Source organism: Pelophylax lessonae, assembly GCF_965119305.1.
Source record: "Pelophylax lessonae genome assembly, chromosome: 6".
NCBI classification, from domain to species: Eukaryota; Metazoa; Chordata; class Amphibia; order Anura; family Ranidae; genus Pelophylax; species Pelophylax lessonae.
This window is the reverse complement of record NC_138773.1, coordinates 269321575-269341017: the sequence shown is the minus strand read 5'-3', so window position 1 is coordinate 269341017 and position 19443 is coordinate 269321575. Positions and strand designations below refer to the sequence as shown.

The window sequence follows — 19443 nt, the reverse complement described above, 5'->3', positions numbered from 1 at the left end:
GGGGTCCTCGCTGGATGGATCAGGAAGTCGGTGAGCGAGTCCACGTGGTCGGCTTATTGCAAGGTATGGTTGGAGTGGCTGGAGGTGTTGCGGGTGGCATCGGTGGATCCTCTGGGTCCGGAGGTCAGGTGGGTGTTACCTTCTTTTGTCTCTGATCATTTTGAGAGGGGCGCGTCGGCTTCCGCTGTGGCTCGCAAGTTGTCCGGCTTGGCCTTTCTGTTTAAATTTCTGGGTTGTCAGGATTACACGAAGGACTTCGTGGTGAGACAAGCGTTACGGGGCTATTCCAGGGCTTATCGGAGGAGGGACACTAGGCGCCCGGTGTCCTTCGCTCTTTTGCAGGACGTCTGCCGGCAATTGGGGGAGCACTGCGCCTCGAGTTACGAGGTGGTGTTGTTTAAGGCGGCCTTTTCTCTCGCTTTTTTCGGGGCTTTCCGGATTGGGGAATTGGTCAGCTCCTCCCGGACGGTGCCGGGGGGCCTATTGGGTCAGGATGTCTCTGTCGGTCGGGAGGGGGTTACTATCCTCCTTCGACGGTCCAAAACGGACCAGAGTGGCAAGGGGGTCCGGGTCCGGTTGTTCGCGGTGCCGTCTTCACCGCTGTGCCCGGTAGGGGCGGTTCGGGATTACTGGGCAATCCGCCCTTCGCGGCCCGGTTCATTTTTAATGCATGCGGACGGGTCGTCGTTATCCCGTTTTCAATTTGTATCGGTGTTCAGAAGGTGTGTGGGCTCTTTGGGTTTGGATGCCAGTAGGTTTGCATCTCATTCCTTTCGGATCGGGGCGGCCACTGAGGCTGCACGCTGGGGATTGAACGACGATGCGGTCAAACGCATTGGGCGCTGGGAGTCTAGGAGGTTCTTGTTGTACGTTCGTCCACAGCTGTTGGTGTAGGGTATGTACGGGGGGTGGTTTTTGTCGCTGGGGGGGTGTGGGCCTGGCTGGTTATCTGATTATTGGTTGGTTTTCTTTTCCTTTTGTCCCCTTTTCTTGTAGGTTTGGAACCCTGCCTTGTTTGGATCGTGGGACACTCGTATGTTTTCTGGGGGGCCCGGAGGGCTGATGTGCGTCCTAATGGTAGACAACTTGGTTTTTCTCGGCACGAGGCTTGTGTCAGGTGGCTGGGGGTGCCGGGGCTTACTTGGGGCAGGGTCCTTCCCGAAGTGCATCGTTTCGCCCGGTTGGACAGGCAGCCAGATGTTTTGGTGCTGCATGCCGGGGGCAACGATTTGGGGGCCAGGTCCGCGCGGGCCTTGATCAGGGACATAAAGTTGGATTTCCTTAGGCTGCGCACGGCTTTTCCGGCGCTGCTTGTAGTTTGGTCGGATATGGTGGCCCGCACGTCCTGGCGCATGGCCAGGTCGGTCGCGCGCCTTAATAAGGCTCGGATTAAGTTGAACAAGGAAGTGGGGCGCTTTGTGTGTCGGAATGGGGGGTTGGTGGTTCGCCACCTGGAGTTGGAAGTGGACACATGGCGGTATCTGCGGGATGATGGAGTCCACCTCAATGCGGTGGGTATAGATTTATGGGCCCTGGGATTACAGGATGGGATCCAGCGAGCCTTGAGGGTTTGGAGGGGCACGCAAGGGTAAGGTGTCACCCTTGGGTGCTGGTGGCGTTTTGTTGGTCTTTGCTGGCGGGGGAGGTGAACAGTTTAGGATAAGGGTATGGTTGGGACTCATCGTTGGTATGGGTCCCTATGGTGCATTCCATTTAATGTCAGTTTAAATGGAATTCAAAATGGTGGCACTGCGGGGAGTGGTTTGTCTCCGAGCCGGTGACGCGGCTGGAGGCCTATCAGGGCACAGGTCCCGCAGTGCAGGATTTGGAATTATTTGGAGGAGCCTCAAAGACCAACAGGCCTAATGACTGATTGTTTTATGTTTGTAAGGAATGTTTTTTCTCCTTATGTTAATTTTAAGGTAAAAGGGTTAATAAAATGGCTGCTGTGGCCAATTAACTCCAAGCACGGTGTGGTCTCAATTATTTAGGTAAAGGGAAAGGTTTATGGCATGGGGGTGGAGCCTTTGGCTTTAAGCAGCCTAAGAGTTTGGGGGTGACATCTATTCTACATTGGTCAAGCAAGGCCCGAAGCGAAAAAAAAAAAAAAAAAAATAGCGCAGGGCAGACATGACCATGTGAAGAGGGGAGACAGGGCAGGTGTGAGTTAAATTAAATTGTTTTGAGTTGGGGGGTATTCAGGGATTGGTGTATCAGGTTTGGGAGGGGTTGAGGTACAGTTAGGAGGGGTGGCCCCTCAGATTGGAGGTCAGTGGAAGTTCAACGGACGAAGGAAGAAGAAGCTTCCCACCCACCCTCCCTAATTTCTGGGACTGTTATGGTTGATTTTGATTCATGTCTTTTGTGCTTTCTGTCCTTTCTGGGGGAATTTTATATTGTCATGGCAGCTGGGCGTTTTGTTGGTCTTTGCTGGCGGGGGAGGTGAACAGTTTAGGATAAGGGTATGGTTGGGACTCATCGTTGGTATGGGTCCCTATGGTGCATTCCATTTAATGTCAGTTTAAATGGAATTCAAAATGGTGGCACTGCGGGGAGTGGTTTGTCTCCGAGCCGGTGACGCGGCTGGAGGCCTATCAGGGCACAGGTCCCGCAGTGCAGGATTTGGAATTATTTGGAGGAGCCTCAAAGACCAACAGGCCTAATGACTGATTGTTTTATGTTTGTAAGGAATGTTTTTTCTCCTTATGTTAATTTTAAGGTAAAAGGGTTAATAAAATGGCTGCTGTGGCCAATTAACTCCAAGCACGGTGTGGTCTCAATTATTTAGGTAAAGGGAAAGGTTTATGGCATGGGGGTGGAGCCTTTGGCTTTAAGCAGCCTAAGAGTTTGGGGGTGACATCTATTCTACATTGGTCATGGAAAATTCACAAACTATGCATTACATGATCTAATAAATGGAAGGGATACCCCTGCCCAATGAGTCAAATGTGATATAGTATCCTACTATAGAATTACACAAGGCTCTAAAAAATGACAAAAACTATGTTTTTGTGTGTAAAATGAATAAGTTGGCTAATATTGGCTAGACACCCTAACGCCAAAAATAGTTTTATGATGTTTTATCAATGGAAAATTCACAATCTATGCATTACAAGAAATAATAAATGGAAGGGACGCCCCTCCCAATGGGTCTTCAGCATTCGCAAAGTGTTCACAGCCATTCATAACATTAATATTTCAAAAATATTTAATCTAACGGTGGGCCTTTCATGGCAGAAGCCTATGTGACAGTAATAGGAGATGGGAAATTATAATAGCAAAAATACAGTGTTGGTCACAATGGCCGCAGGTGGTCACTGGCTGTGTGGTTACTTCTGAACATTGGTGGACATATGAACCCGCTGTCAGCCTGTCATTGCATTATACTGGCTCTGCGGCTGTTTGCACAGACCTGGGCTCCCCAGGAACAGATTTTTGCAACATCTTTGCTGCTCCATGACTATCCCGTCATGTGAATGAGGTCTACCGTGAATACAACATATTAATAAAATAACAGTTATATAATAAAGACAAAAATACTATTATCACAACAAACAAAACATTATCAAAGCAATAAAAGAATGGATGTGATATAGTATCCTATTATAGAATTACACATGGCTGTAAAAAATGGCAAAAACTACGTTTTTGTGTGTAAAATGAATAATTTGGCTAATATTGGCTAGACACACAAACACGAAAAATTGTTTTATGATGTTTTATCAATGAAAAATTAACAAACTTTGCATTACAAGAAGTAATACATGGAAGGGATACCCCGCCCAATGGGTTTTCAGCATTCGCAAAGTGTTCTCAGCCATTCATGACATTAATATTTCAAAAATATTTAATCTAACGGTGGGCCTTTCATGGCAGAAGCCTATGAGACCGTAACAGGAAATGGGAAATTATAATACCAAAAATACAGCGTTGGTCACAATGGCCGCAGGTGGTCACTGGCTGTGCAGTTACTTCTGAACACCGGTGGCCATATGAACCTGCTGTCAGCCTGTCATTGCATTATACAGGCTCTGCGGCTGTTTGCACACACCTGAGCTCCCCGGGAACAGATTTTTGCAACATCTTTGCTGCTCCATGACTATCCCATCATGTGAATGAGGTCTACAGTGAATCTAACATATTAATAAAATAACAATTATATAATAAAGACAAAAATACTATTATCACACAAACAAAACATTATCACAGCAATAAAAGAATGGATGTGATATAGTATCCTATTATAGAATGGCTGTAAAAAATGGCAAAAACAATGTTTTTGTGTGTAAAATGAATAATTTGGCTAATATTGGCTAGACACACAAACACGAAAAATTGTTTTATGATGTTTTATCAATGGAAAATTCACACACCACCGCAGCTGCTCCATGACTATCCCGTCATGTGAATGAGGTCTACAGTGAATCTAACATATTAATAAAATAACAGTAATATTTTAAGGACAAAAATACTATTATCACAACAAACAAAACATTATCAAAGCAATAAAAGATGGATGTTATATAGTATCCTATTATAGAATTACACAAGGCTCTACAAAATGACAATTTGTCTGTAAAATGAATACATTTGGGTAATATTGGCTAGACACACAAACACGAAAAATAGTTTTATGACGTTTTATCAATGGAAAATTCACAAACTATGCATTACAAGGAGTAATAAATGGAAGGGATACCCCGCCCAATGAGTCTCCAGCATTCGCAAAGTGTTCACAGCCATTCAAGACATTAACATTTCAAAACTATTTAATGTAACGGTGGGCCTTTTATGGCAGAAGTCTATGAGACCGTAACAGGAAATGGGAAATTAAAATAGCAAAAATACAGCTTTGGTCACAATGGCCGTGTATACATTAATCATTTGACAATCTTTGAATGGTATTTTTACGACCCCGTGGTAATAATGAACTTCGGTCTTACCTTGTACATGATTTTTCCCATGAAGAAAGAATGCTAAGAGACAAATCAGTTCAATCCCCATTCGTTTTTACTTCTGGCTGGGTGGAGAAAGAATAAGAAAGGAACAATATTAACTAGTCTTCCGCCCTGTAGAGATGAAGTGGGATCTATACGTGAGAACAGGTAATAATCACTAAAATTCCTCGTGAATCGCAAGCAGGAATGGAATGTACTATAATCCACACTAGACCAGCTTGAATGAGCTGAGCAAGAGCTTGTAAGGAGTGAAAGAGTCAGGCAGGTAGAAACACCTAGCTATCAGCATAATCCTGCCCACTTCCTTGTTATTCTTACCTAAGAAAGTGGAGAACAGGGGAAGGCCCATGTGACAGCCCTGCACGGTGCGTTTATCCACCTGGCTGCTGGCATTCTCCCTACAAGGCTCAAGTTTCTAATCTGTACATCACATCGTGACATCCACACAAATCACTCTAGGAATGTCATCTTCCTTTTATTTTAATCATGCTGGAAGACAGACATGATCTGGTCTTTGGTGCACTTGAAGTGACTATCTAGTCTCTTTAGAGGGATTGCATCATTTCTTAATACTCCTTGAAGATTGAATATGGAGGTAGGTCAAGAAGTCACAGGGATTTACAACTTGATCACTTAAAGCAGTTGTATACTCCCAGGGCTTTTTTTCAGCGGGAGCGCGGGGGAACGCAGTTCCGGCACCACCAGAACTGAATATATACAATGGCAAAGGGTGCTGGGGTGTGATGGAAGGTCTACTGATGCTGGCTTCTGGGGGATCTATTGTTGCTGGAGGGGATCTATTTTTGCATGGCAATCTATTCTTGCGGGTGGGGGGTCTTTAGTTACTAGAGGGTCAATTGTTGCTGGAAGGGATCTACTGTTTAGGGAGGGGTCTACTGTTGCTGGCTGCTGAAGAGTCTATTGATACTGGCTGCTGGGAGATCTGTTGTTGCTGGGGTGAGGTCTATTTTGAGGAAAGTATTTTATTGTCATCAATTCTAACTTCCATACAAATTACTTAGTATTACAAAATTATACCTGGCTCTATATTCTCTAAAAGGGGACGTACAGGGAGTTGGGTAGGGTGTGGAACCAAGGGTCTGTGCTCGGAGGTGCGTAGGGGGTGGAGACACAAAGTAACTTAGAAGGGGGGTTCCTACACCTATTCTCTGAGAAAAAAAGCCCTGTATACCCCACTTGGTGATTTTAAAAATAATGCTTACATGTAGGTAAAATGAATATCTCCCAAACCTGCACGGTTTAGGAGATATTCACCCTGCAAGCAGCCGCTGACATCAGCGGCACATGTGCTCCAAAGGCTTGGCGTATCGTGCCGGTGTTCTGCCAAAAACTCCAACTTGCCAAATTCTCCAAGGACGTTACTTCCAGTGAGTGTACACCAGAAATAATTGGGAGATTTCGACCCCTTGGTGTTTTTACACAACACCGGCAGCCTTTACGCTCTGATAAAGTCTATAATTCCTGCAGATTGTTAGTCCGCCCGCTAGTAACCAAAAACATGGCCGCCTCAAGGGCAGCAACAACTAGCAGGCGGACTAACAATCTGCACTAATTATAGCATCTACCAGACTGTAATGGCTGCCAGTGTGTGAAAACACCAAGTTATCAATTATTCTGGGTGTACAGTCACCAGAAGTAAGGTCGTTGGAGAATTCGGCGGAACACCGGAGCTTCAGAGCTCCTTGCAGGAACAGAGGGCTCCCGCCCACGTGCGCTGGAGTGACGTCATTGCGGCTCCGGCCACTCACAGCGCTGGAGCCCGCAAACCCAGAAGAAACGCAGAGGGAACATGTCAGCTCCCTCAGCAGTGACCAGGCGCCACTGCGGGGGCTTCGTTCTAATGTAAGTATTTGGAAAAGTGCTAGTATGCAATGCTAGTACGTTATGCTATTGTCTTGTCTTGTAGGTTTTTTTTCTGTCTTTTTTAAGCGGTTTACGACTGGAAGGTTTCACCCCCTTACTGACCAGGCCATTTTTTGTGATACGGCGCTGTGTTACTTTAACTGAAATTTGCGCAGTCATGTGACACTGTACCCAAATAAAATTGATGTCCTTTTTTCCCACAAATAGAGCTTTCTTTTGGTGGTATTTGATCACCTCTGCGGTTTTTATTTTTTGCGCTATAAACAAAAAAAGAGCGACAATTCTGAAAAAAAAAAAAAAAAAAACAATATTTTTTACTTTCTGCTATAAAACATTCCCAATAAAAAAAAATTTAAAAATCTAATTTTTTTCATCAATTTAGGCCAATTTATATTCTGCCACATATTTTTGGTAAAAAAAAATCCCAATAAGTATATATTGATTGGTTTGCGCAAAAGTTATTGCGTCTATAAACTAGGGGGTAGATTTATGTAATTTTTATTTTTTTTACTAGTAATGGCGGCGATCAAGGATTTTTTAGCGGGACTGCGACATTGCGGCAGACAGATCAGATACCTAACTGACACTTTTGACACTTTTTTGGGGACCAGCGACACTAATACTGTGATCAGTGCTAAAAAAAATGCAAAAAAAGCACTGTCACTGTACTAATGACACTGGCAGGGAAGGGGTTAACTAACAGGGGTAATCAAAGGGTTAAATGTGCTCATAGGGAGTGCTTTCTAACTGTGTGGAGGATGGCTTAGCTGGAGGAAGACAGAGATCCGTGTTTATGCTTAGCAGAAACACAAGATCTCCATCTTCCTCTCTAACAGAAGGGCAGTCTGCTTTGTTTACATAGGCAGACTGCCATTCTGCCTCTCCTATGAATGACCGGCGGGTCCCAGCGGACATCGCGATCATTCACAGGAGAGGCAGAACGGTTTTGCGCAGGAGGGCCGCCCTGGCACCGTATATCTGCATAGGGCGGTCCTTAAGTGGTTAAATAAAAGTGATTTTGCTGCCGTGCCTTTCTCATTTGGAGAGATATTCCGTCACTTCCTGCATGTGTTGGGGGTTGATTTTTTAAAGACATATAGACTGTGCAGTTGCTCCAGAGTTTAGTAAATAAGGGGAAATTCTTCTGATTTCCATCATCCAATCATGTGCAAGCATATGTTTTTTTTTTTTTTTTTTTTTAATTTCCTTACATGTGATTGGGTATTCTTTGCAGCTTCATCTCATTTACTGAGCTCTTGCGCAATCTGTTTGCCTTTAGTAAATCCACTCCATTGTGTCACCAGGACAAGAAGTGAGGGCAAAAGCGACACTCTCAGATCCCAAAAAAATCAAGATCAAAAGTTCCTACAACAGCAGAGATTTTATTCTCCATTCGGGTGGCCCATGTCTCCAATGTTTCCTCTATTCTAGTACTGCAGCCTCTGCGAGCCCCCAGGAGTGTAGTATGCCTATGTCCCTTTAAGCACACCATGGTTCCATCCATCAGTCCCCTGTGTCCCTATAGGACTCAACAGAGATGTAGAGGTCAGATGATGGAGCCATGGCATGTGCTCATGGAAGTGTTGAATGGCGAAGAGTCCTAACCACTTCAATACTGGGCCAATTCTGGCACTCCGCTCCTACATGGAAAAATCATCATTTTTTGCTAGAAAATTACTCAGAAACCCCAAACATTATATGTTTATTCTAGCAGAGACCCTAGGGAATAAAATGGCGGTCATTGCAACTTTTTATGTCAAACGGTATTTGCGCAGCAATTTTTCAAACGCGTTTCTTTTTTGGAAAAAGAACAGTTTTATGAATTAACCACTTTCATACCGCTGGACGACATATGACGTCCTGGGCTTTGAGTGGGAACATCTGAATGATGCCTACAGCTGTATCATTCAGGTATCATTCAGATATTTTTTTTTAGCCAGGGATTCTCTTCACCATAAACACAATCATAGCGGCTGTTCAGCCGCTTGATTGTTCTTACAGGCGACAGGAGGGGGCGTCAGGTGCTTCTACCGGCTCGCTTCTGCGATTGAGTGAGGCAGAGAAGGAATCCGCTGCGGCCGGATGTACACCAGATGGTCCCCGGCAGTCTCTATGACTCTCCGAGGCCCCGGCGCGACGTTATGATTTCACGCCTGGTCTGGCATTTGTAAATACTGCTGAAATCTTTTTTGATTTTAGGCTTTCTAGCCTGTAGGAGAGATCTGAATTCTTATTGACCCCAGATCTCTACAGCAAGAGGACCTGTCATGCACTATTCCAATTCCAAGGGATGTTTACATTCCTTGTAATAGGAATAAAAGTGATCAAAAAAAAATTTAAGAGAAAGTGTAAAAATGAAAAAATAAAAATAAAATAAACAATAAAAAAAATAAATACATTTAAAGTGCCCCCATCCCTGCGTACTTGCGCGCAGAAGTGAACGCATATGTATGTTGCGCCCACATATGTAAACAGCATTGAATCCACACGTGTAGTGGTATCGCTGCAAACGTTAGAGAACCTGTAAAAAAGTGTTGCATATGGAGATTTTTAAGTACCGAAGTTTGGCTCCATTCCACGAGTGTGGGCAATTTTAAAGCGTGACATGTTAGGTATCTATTTACTCGGCGTAACATAATTTTTCACAGTATACAAAAAAACTGGATGTCCCCTTCAGCCGCCTGTAAGAATAATCAAGCAGCTGAACAGCTGCTATGATTGTTCCTATGGTGAAGAGAACCGTCGGCTAAAAAAAATTATATCTAAATGATAGGCACTATTCAGATAGCTCCACTCAAAGCCCAGGACGTCATATGACATCCAGCCATATGGAAGCGGTAACAGAGCATGTAGGGTTGGATCAGAAGGAGGGTATGAGAGGTGAGTATAAAAGTTATTTTTTTTGCAGGGACCCCACCTCCCTCCCCCCAAACCCAAAGTTTGGATTAAGGTTGGAGAAAAAAAATGGTGGCAACAATACTGACACATAGGATATCATGCATACAAAATAAGGTTGCACAGGTACCAGTATTGATGCCGATAATAAGCATTTACACAAGTATTTGCACTCGTGCAAATGCTCCGATACCTTTGCGGTGCGATTTGAGCCCATACAAAATGAGTGGGCTCAAATCACACTGCCAAGAATCAAATGTGATTTAAACAAGAATGCAGTGAGATTCCTGTCCGAAGCACATGGGGTTTCCCGCACTGCTCTTGTGTATACCCAGACTTGTCATAGTGACTTCAACCTGGGCTCACACAGGAGCAGTGCGGGAAACCGTATGCAATTCGGACAGGAAGTCACCACATTCCTGTTCAAATCACATGCAATTCTTTACAGTGCAATTTAATTTTGTATGGGCTCAAATCGCACCGCGCGGCATTGGTAATTATTATTGGCAAATACTTGAGGACAATTATTGGTATTTGTCCTTAAAAAACAAGTATTGATGCATCCCTGATGCATATGGAACCAAACATGTATACTTGAGAGAGCACCAAATCCAATAAATGGGAGTGGTTTTAGAACAGCACATGTAATTTGTAACCAACTTATCCAATGGATGGTCTATGATTAGGCCATCTCTAGGGGAAATGTGTCCAAGTAAGAAACTAGGTAGGGAGACTGTGGACAATCAACGGGAATAAAATTGCATAAGGTTGGAAACAGACAGTTGAATGTGGGCTTTGGAGTGGTATTGTATAATTGGATGCTGTTAAATTTTGGATGAATGTGGAACTGCACATGTAGTCTGTTACTGAAACTGACATATGAGGGTGGAAGGGGAACTGCAAATGTAGACTGTTACCCAGAAAGGACCAGCCTAACTAAAGGCCCGTACACACGATACGAAAATCGGAAGTAAAATTTAGTCCGATGAACGATCTGTCGATTTTCGCATTGTTAGTATAGGGCTTTCGACAGCTGATCATGAATTTTCGAGCGACAAAATCTGGATGTGCAGGCTATAAAATTTTTATCATACGTCAACACAACATCCGATTTTCGTTTAATTAGTACAGTTTTTGTCTGAAAAAAATCATAAGAGCAAGACTAGGCATGCTCAGAAACAAAAGAAAACATACAAAGCAATTCAACACATGACATCACTTCTGAAGTTGAATTCTATTGTACGGGAATTTTCGTATGAAGGTAACCTCTTCACTTTCAATATGAGACTAGCATGCAACAAAAATCGGACGCAAGATCGTTCGATAATCTGATCGTGTGTACGAGGCTTTAGTCTCCCCAACCCAACTAAGGCTGGACATCAAAACTGCATGACAAGTCGTTCCCAATGTTTTAAATGATACCCATTCATATATGCATGTCTTAAAGTTGCAGCAACTTCAAAGTAGTTTTTGCAGTACTTTGGTCTGGATTGTAATGCAATTTAAGGGCCATAGACGTCAATGTTAACCCTCTGAAATTGCATGAAAGTTGTACCTGAATGTTATACAATGCAACTTGTGTGCAACAGGTGTCCAATATTACTGGTCAAAGCCAAAGTCGCATCAAAGTTGCACCCGTCCGTCCAAAGTTGTGTCAAAGTTGCACCAAAGTTGCACTTCAAAGTTGGCTTAACTTTGGAGTCATACAAGTGTGAATGGAGCCTAATAGGGGTGGGTGTGAAACTGCATATATAGACTGTAAACAAAGTAGCAGGGAACTTGAAAGAGTAACCTTTGAAGCAGTATGTCAAAGAAAGAGCAACAGAATGAAGAAGATGAGGGTCTGATGATATAATAAAAAGTTTTCTTTTTGACAGTCTGTTTAAATGGTATTGCTCTTGGAAGTCTACAGAGAGAATAAAAATGCTCAATATTTCTCCAGAGACATTCAGATTATTATCTTCAGTTATTCCTAGGTGTAAAAAGACTATCTGGGGAGAGAAGCAAGCCATAACCTTCATCTAGAAGAATTTTAGGATGTGACAGCATTCTGAAATCACTAGTGTCTTTTAAAGCGGAGTTCCAGCCATTTACTCACCTGTCCAACGGTCCAGCGATGCGGCCGCCGGAAGCCTCGATCCTCTCCCTCGGCGCCGGCATCACTGCTGTGGGCACCCGGCTGTTACAGTTTGCGGCTTCACAGCCGGGTACCCACTGCGCATGCGCGAGTCGCGCTGCGCGCCGTGATTGGCCGGCAATCTTCTGGGACCTCTGAAGTGTCCCAGAAGATTGCAGGGAGGGAGGGGGAGAGGAGAACTTCCGCTCAGGGCGCCGCGGCGCTCCGAGCGGAAGTGGGAGCGGGTACCTGTCAAAACTAGGTACCCGCTCCCCCCCCCAAAAAATGACATGCCAAATGTGGCATGTCGGGGGGTCAGGACTCCCTAAAGCGGAAGTTCCACTTTTGGGTGGAACTCCGCTTTAAGAAGAACTAATCCCTCCTATCCTTTACAGCCAAGGGAGCTGCCATCTTAGCCTTTGTTTGATCTTCAACTGCCATGGTGCTGCACATGTGGTCAGTTATGACACCAACCATTTGATGGCTTGACAGTTGTGAGAACAAGTATCTGTGACAGTTATTATTCATGGCATGCCTAAATGTAACTCTTTAGGGAACAGTTAAATTGATGGGTTTATTTCCACTTTATGTTTAAGTGCCGGTTCACACATATGCACTGCGGGAACCCTGCGAATCCGCTGTGGGTTCCCGCATTGCACTCGACTCGCAGGCAGTTCACACTGCCATATGCGAAGCACTGGGGGTGTCAATACAAAGTTAACGACACCCCCAGATCAGTTTGAATATAGCAATGTGAACTGTGAGTTCAGACATTAATCAGATCGCATAGGTGTGAACACCAATGCGATCCATTTCTGTGTGACTACAATCTGTATGGCTGAATTCGCAATGCACATACATTGCATGTGATTTGCAGAGCAGTGCACTGCGCATCACATGCGATGTCTGACATTGTATATGTGTGAACCAGCACTTAAGATTTGTGACAAGCTTTGGTATTATCTTACTTTTCTTGCAAATATTCTCTTAGATGGAAAGCCAATTAATATTGTACTTTTAACACATCTTGGATAGGCTAAGGCCCATTTTACACGATCGGACCGATCAGGTCTGTCTGTCTGTTTTTTAGACGGACCTGTTCAGGCCACCAATTCTCCTCTATGGAGAGGCGGATGTCAGCAGAGATGTGTCCGCTGACACCCGTCTGTTATCCGACCTGACAAGATCTGCTTAAAACAGACGGATGGCAATATGTTCGCCATTCGTTCAGCGGGTCGGATCGGAATGGATCAGATGAAAACGGACATGCTCTACATGCTCTAAGTAAAAGTGCTCTCTGTCCGTTACTGTCCCCTAGACTGAATGAGCAGTTAAAGTGGTCCTGAAGTCATAAGTTTTTTTCTTAACTTCATACATTCTATGCATTAGGATAGAAAAAACCCTTTCACTGAATCCCTCCCCCATATACTTACCTGAGCCCTGCATCGATCCAGCGTTGTACTTGCCTTTAGGTCTTCTCTCCTTTCTCCGTTCTCTCACAGGCTTGGCTGAGAGAGCCATTGGCTCCTGCCGCTGTCAGTCAAATCCATTAAGGAGGGAGCAGAGGGCGGGGCTGAGACACATGGTATGTGTTAATATACACACGGGCCCGTCCTCCCACATGTGTGCCAACATAGGAAGCAGCTTCCTATGGTGGCACACGCAGAAGAGGAGGAGCCTAGTTGGGGACTCAAGAAGAGAAAGTTTGGGGCTGTTCTGTGCAATACTAAGTGTAGCATGTTTTTTATTTTCGGAAAAAAAGCTAAACTTTACAATCACTTTAACCCTTGCAGCGCAGACACAGCCCCACTGCGAGGGAGTACTGTTACGTTTTCTGGAATTCAGCTTAAAGTGCTTGTAAAGTTACATGTATTGAGTATTTTGATTCTCTCTGTTTTAGGTCCCTGTTCGGTACAGTGTGTGTTTTCCTAAAATCATAATGCTAAATACCTTTTTTGAAGAGCTCTGTTGTCTTGTCATGTGACCTTCCTCTGCTTCCCTTCCCAAGCAAGTGAGTACAGTGAGAGGGGCTGAGATTTCCCTCTGATGAATGCAAGCTAGCAGAGGAAGGTCACATGACAGCACAGCGGGGCTCTGCAAAGAAGGTTTTTGGCATTATCATTTTAGGAAAACACACACACTGTACTGAACAGGGACTCAAAACAGAGAGGACCAAAGTAACATAGTACATGTTTCTTTACTTTATAAGCACTGGAACAACTGTACGGAATATAATTACACAGGGAGGAGAGAGGAGCAGAGAGGAGTGGGGAGGGGATTGACACAGACTACGGAAGAGGGGGAGATGCAGAGACACTGAGGAGATAGGTGGATGATGGAGGCACGTAAACTGATCATGCTATCAGAGGTCAGCAGCCATGATAAATGTGGTCAGTTTACAGAGGGGGAAGATAGAAACAGGCAGGATCAGCCAGGTATTGTACAACATAGAAAGGGATAATTGACATGGCAAAAGCACTGTGCTATATCTTGTGCCTTAAAGGGACAGAAGCATGTTTTGTTTTTGTTTTTTAGGGTTACAACCACTTTAAAAGCCAAATGGAATGTTGAGGTTTATCAGTAAATCAACAAAACCCAAGACATAGGGTGTTCAGGGTCTTAAAAAGGTTCTAAAGGCTCAAGGTTTTTACCTTCATGTTTCTATGCATGAAGGTAAAAAAAAACCTTCCCTGTGCAGCCCTCCCTAATACTTACCTGAGCCCAATAGTGATCTAGTGATGTACATGAGAACCTTGGCTCTCCGTGGACTCTCACTCCTCATTGCCTGAAGCAGCAGCGGGAGCCATTGAGGAGAGAGAGGGGTGGGGCTGAGCGGCAGCTCTTTGTGTGAATGGATACGCAGAGCAGTGTGTGAATGGATACGCAGATCAGTGGCTCGGGAGTTAGCCTACTTGGGTGCCCCCACAGCAAGCTGCTTGGTCTGAAAGCACCTGGTAGGAGGGAGGGGCCAGGAGCACAAGTGGGTGACCAGAGAATAGAAATATCCGGGCTGCTCTGTGCAAAACCATTGCACCACTGCCGTCACACCTAAAACTAGGGTTCAAGCGCAGGCTTTTCTAATCAGGTTGTGGCTGCTTTCTTCCATTTAACATGGATCGTTCTTCAGAGGGCAGCACACGTGAAAACAAGGACTTAAGAAAAGAAACTTGAAGATATTGATGCTCCTGAATGTATTTAATTTAAACTGAAAGTTCAGTTGACTTTACTATTCGATCCTTGTGAGACCTTTAATTTACAGACTTCCCACATTGTTTCTTCTTTCGGAAAACAAGCAGCAGAACAAGTGATTTAGCCGATACTTGGCCATGATCACAGATACAGAGCCTATTAGCGCATTTGTCAACCGATAACTCTGAACTAACTGAGAATAAAGAGCCTGACAGGGTGGAACATTCTGGGCTGATCTTAAAGATATACAGATGAAAAGCTAATGGGTTTCCTGCATGCACGGTGAGGTTACCTTTCACTTATTCTTTTCAATGGAACCTTCCTGGAAAGATGGTTCTACAACAAGACTTTTATTAAGGAGACACTCCAGTAAAAAAAACATTTTTGCGGTTATAATGGGGGCTGCCAATCTGTGAAATGACTTTCTTTCCTGGGCATTTAGTCCTTTCTTTCTCAATGTCCCTCATACATTATGGCTGCTTTTGTGAAGTCAGCTACTCCAATTTTTTAATCAATATTTTCTTTTTGTATTGAAAATCTCGCATTAAAGCCCAGTGCCAGCTAAAACCTTTTATTTAGTTTTTCATAGAGCAGAGAAGGGTTAGAGCCTCTTTCAGAATTGTATTTTTGTCTGTGTCACTATTGGGTACATTTTTATTAACCTAGGTTCACACTTGTGTGGGTCAGAAATGGACACATACCCTTGTGCATTCCCGCACTGAAATGCGTTGCACTTTAGCAGACCAGCAGGGGTTCCATTACTTTTTGATTGTAAAAGGCTTAAGGTTTTTTCCTTCATGCATTGTATGCATGAAGGTAAAAAATCTTCAGTGTTCAGCTCCCCTCAGCCCCCCCTAATCCTTACCTAAGCTTGATCATGATCCAGCAATGTGCACGAGAGCAGTGGCTCTCCTGAATCTTTTGCTCCTCAGTGGCTGAGATGCAGCAGCAGGAGCCATTAGCTCTTGCTGTTGTCAATCACAGCAAGTGAGGAGGGAGCGGGGGTGGGGGGTGGGGCTAGGCAATACTCCTTGTGTCTTATGGACACACAGAGCAAGGCTTGGGTGCGAGCACGCACGAGTGCCCCCATAGTAAGAGGCTTGCTTTGGGGGAACTCAGCAGGGGGGAGGGGCCCAGAGTGCCAGCGGGGGACATGAGAAGAGGAGGATAGGGGCTACTCTGTGCAAACCATTGCACAGAGCAGGTAAGTATAACATTTTCTTATAACAGTTTTTTTTTTTTTTTTAAGCATAAGCCTTTACAAACACTTTATTGGAACCCCCACGCATCTGCACCTGCAGTACCATGTGGTTAGGTGTGGAGCAATTTAAAAAAGGGTTGGAGACTTTTATCCCTTCATTTCTCGTGGGTACAGCGGCTTATTCAAATGACTGGGCTGCTGAACCCGCATTGTGTGCACACAAATGCACAGCACTAGTATGTTACTCCCAGAAAGGACAAGGGTACACAAAAATATGTTTTGCCCAGAGCCAGGATCACTAAACTTCAGCCCATGGCCCACATGCGGCCCACTATAATGTTTTTTCTGGCCAACTGTTAACATGCACAGTATGCACTCTGCCTCCCTCCAAAAGCTGATGTGCTCTGTCTTTGTCTCCCCCCCCCCCCCACCCCTGACCAAACAGTAAAGGAGGACTCTCATGGGAACCTTGAAAAAAGGGGGAACTCTGATGAGGACCCTGATGTAAGAGGTGACCTAGGGAAGTGAAGGGGCACTCTGATGTAGGGTGGGCCCTGATGTGAAGGGGGGTCTTGTGGTGTCTCCAATGTAAAGTGGGACACTGGATGGGTCTCTAATGTAAGGTGGGACACTGATGCGGACTCTGATTAGTGTGGATATTGGTGGGGACCCAGATGTAAGGAGGGATGCTGATTGGGACCCTAATGTAAGAAGGGGCTGTAATGAGAAGAGTGTAGGCTGAATTCATTTTTGTTAAATCTTTATTGGTGGCTCAAGTTTATTTGTAATTTCTTTGCTTTGTTCTATTGAATTTCTTTTTTTGTTGTTCTTGAATCATATTTTGCTGATTAAAAAAAAAATATATTAATTAATTTAAATGTTATCCCTTCATGTAAACTGATTTTTTTCACCCCTTAAATATTTTTGAATTATACAATGTGGCCCTCATACTGAAAAATTTGGAGACCCCTGGCCGAGACATTCACTTTTACCAACTGTGCATAATTTGCCGATAATAATACTTTTCTTTATTTTCCCAACACTCTACCAATGAATACACTAACACAAAAAATATAACCGACATGCAGCTTGCACTATGCTGTGTTCTCAACGTATTGTCTAAATAAAATATGCTAAGATTATAAATCCTTTCTGCAGATTGCATACTTGCTGTACATTCCATGTATAGGCCACATATTTCCTAATGGTATGTACATACCAGATCAGTAGATGTACAATGTAGATAACACGCAGGCCTCCAAGAGAAGGGGATCATGTTTATAAAACAGAGGAGATTTTGACAGATGAGGAAACTTTGGAGGTATAAATGTTCATTGTATTATTATAATCCCTTGTCAAACTGTGCCATGGTTCATGTAATAAACCTGTGGAGACTTCCTGGAAGTTACACATCCATTGATGTAAGTAAAGTAATGGTAGGAATTTGTTTGGATGAATCGGTTATTAGGGACTTTAAAAATGCCTTGGATACTCATTGATTGAAGTGTGAAACTCTGCATGCGCAGGCATTAAAAGGGGGCACTCAGTGCATGACCACCAACTACACCCAAAAGTTATTGCAGGAAGAGTATTCTGAGCCAAATATCCAAAGGTGCTGAGCAAAGTGTTTTCTTTGCTTGCTTAGCACCCCCCTAGTTTAGAGTAGGTTGCTAGGCAAATTTAGTTAGCTCCTCTGTAATCAGTGGAGCTGGGTTTGAATGCTTTGGGCTTTTCAGTGTCAGGTTGCTGTTCTGCTACTTCAGCCTGTCTTCTGGGGATCTCTAGAAGTATGGTGGGAGGGAGAACAGAACAGCTAGTCTGAATATTTATGGAACTCTGGCCAATCCTTGGATAGGTGTGTCCAGTAGGTGGCTGGAGAGCTTATACATTTTCTTAGGCCTGGATGTAGAGTGCAGAGTTCCAGGGTCCAGCCTTCTGAAGAAGACATCCTGTACTAAGGGCTCTGCCTCTGTGGCAGAGGGAGAGCTAGAAAGGAGAAGCCTGAGGATTCCTTTTGGAGACATCGAGGTTCCTGCTGGGCTTAGCTGGGGCCTACTGAAGAAAGCCGGGATCAGAGTCTGGATAGAGTCAGAAGAGAAGGTGTGAAGAAGTTCCACTAATCTTGGACTGAGTGAATACTTGATCCTGCTACACAGTGGAGAAGTGACTGTGGGGTGCTTTAACTTGCAAGCAAATGCAGACAAGCATTGTTCAAGACAAGCAAGAGTTTGCAATACTGCCTAAATGCCCAGTGCAGCCAAGAGTTTTGCAATACAGCCAGGAGTTGTACGAGTCAGCCAAGAAACAGTATAGTGCAAACGGTTGTGAAATAGAGCCTACATTTTTTACAGAGCCTCCAGAAGCCTAGCAAGTCCTCTAGTTCTACAGTTCAGGGTATCCAATTCTGCCAATCGCTATCCAAGTTCCTGTTCATTAAAACCCTAAAAAAAAAAAAAAAACTCTAGACAGATTTGTGAGCCAAAGGAAGAATGCTGAAAAGGCTGTGTGCCTGGCTGGGCAATGCAGTGAGTGGGGGAAATAGGCCCAAATTACCAGCGCCTACACTTGTAGTGAGCCACATTATAGGGTTACTTTGCCTACAGCATCTAGGTATGGCTTACTGTGAAGAGCCATTCATTTTCTGTTTCAAGACGTTTTTGCAGAAAACAACAAAATCAAATGTCAGTACAACAAAATGTCAGCGTATGTAACAGAGGTTACAAATGATACAATGACATTTTAGTCTAAATGGAATGTAAAAAAGGCATAGATAAGGCATACATCATTATACATACTTATGCATGCTACCATGGCTCTTGTTATTTATATATAGTATGTAGGGAAAGTTGTCATATGGAAATGTTTTGGTGTGAAATGGTTTATGAGGTAGAGAGAGAAGATTAGCACCAGAAATGAGTAGAGCAGGTGAAGGAGAAAAGGGGAAAGGGCAACTTGGGCTCAGAGGGACCCCACAAACACTTTTCAACACACAACTTATTCCCTTTAATTATTTTTTTAAGTTAAGGCTGCAAGCTTAGAAAGCTTCTATCGAAACAAGTGTCTGATGTGTGTGCAATAGCCCTGGACCGAAAGTGAGGCTTGGTTCTGATGGACATACAATAGAGTGTGCAGGGCTGTCTTTAACACAGGGCAAAAGGGGAAGCTGCCCCGGGCGTAGTCATTGTTGTGGGGCCCAAAGC

The 19443-nt window shown here is 44.1% G+C and overlaps 1 protein-coding gene across 2 annotated transcripts in view; it reads right to left on the bottom strand.

The window, feature by feature from the left end:
- Positions 1-19443, bottom strand: part of ITGB6 (integrin subunit beta 6) — a 207650-nt gene that overhangs the window by 132016 nt on the left and 56191 nt on the right. The window contains exons 1-2 of one of the 2 annotated variants that reach the window (XM_082261027.1): positions 5117-5190; positions 4944-5020 (exon numbers count right to left, since the gene is read on the bottom strand). In XM_082261027.1, coding sequence (XP_082117153.1) covers positions 4944-5004 — 61 coding nt within the window. In that variant the 5' untranslated portion in view covers positions 5005-5020; positions 5117-5190. Of the gene's footprint in view, positions 1-4943; positions 5021-5116; positions 5191-19443 lie in introns of those variants that run through there. The other variant, XM_082261028.1, reaches the window with a different exon arrangement.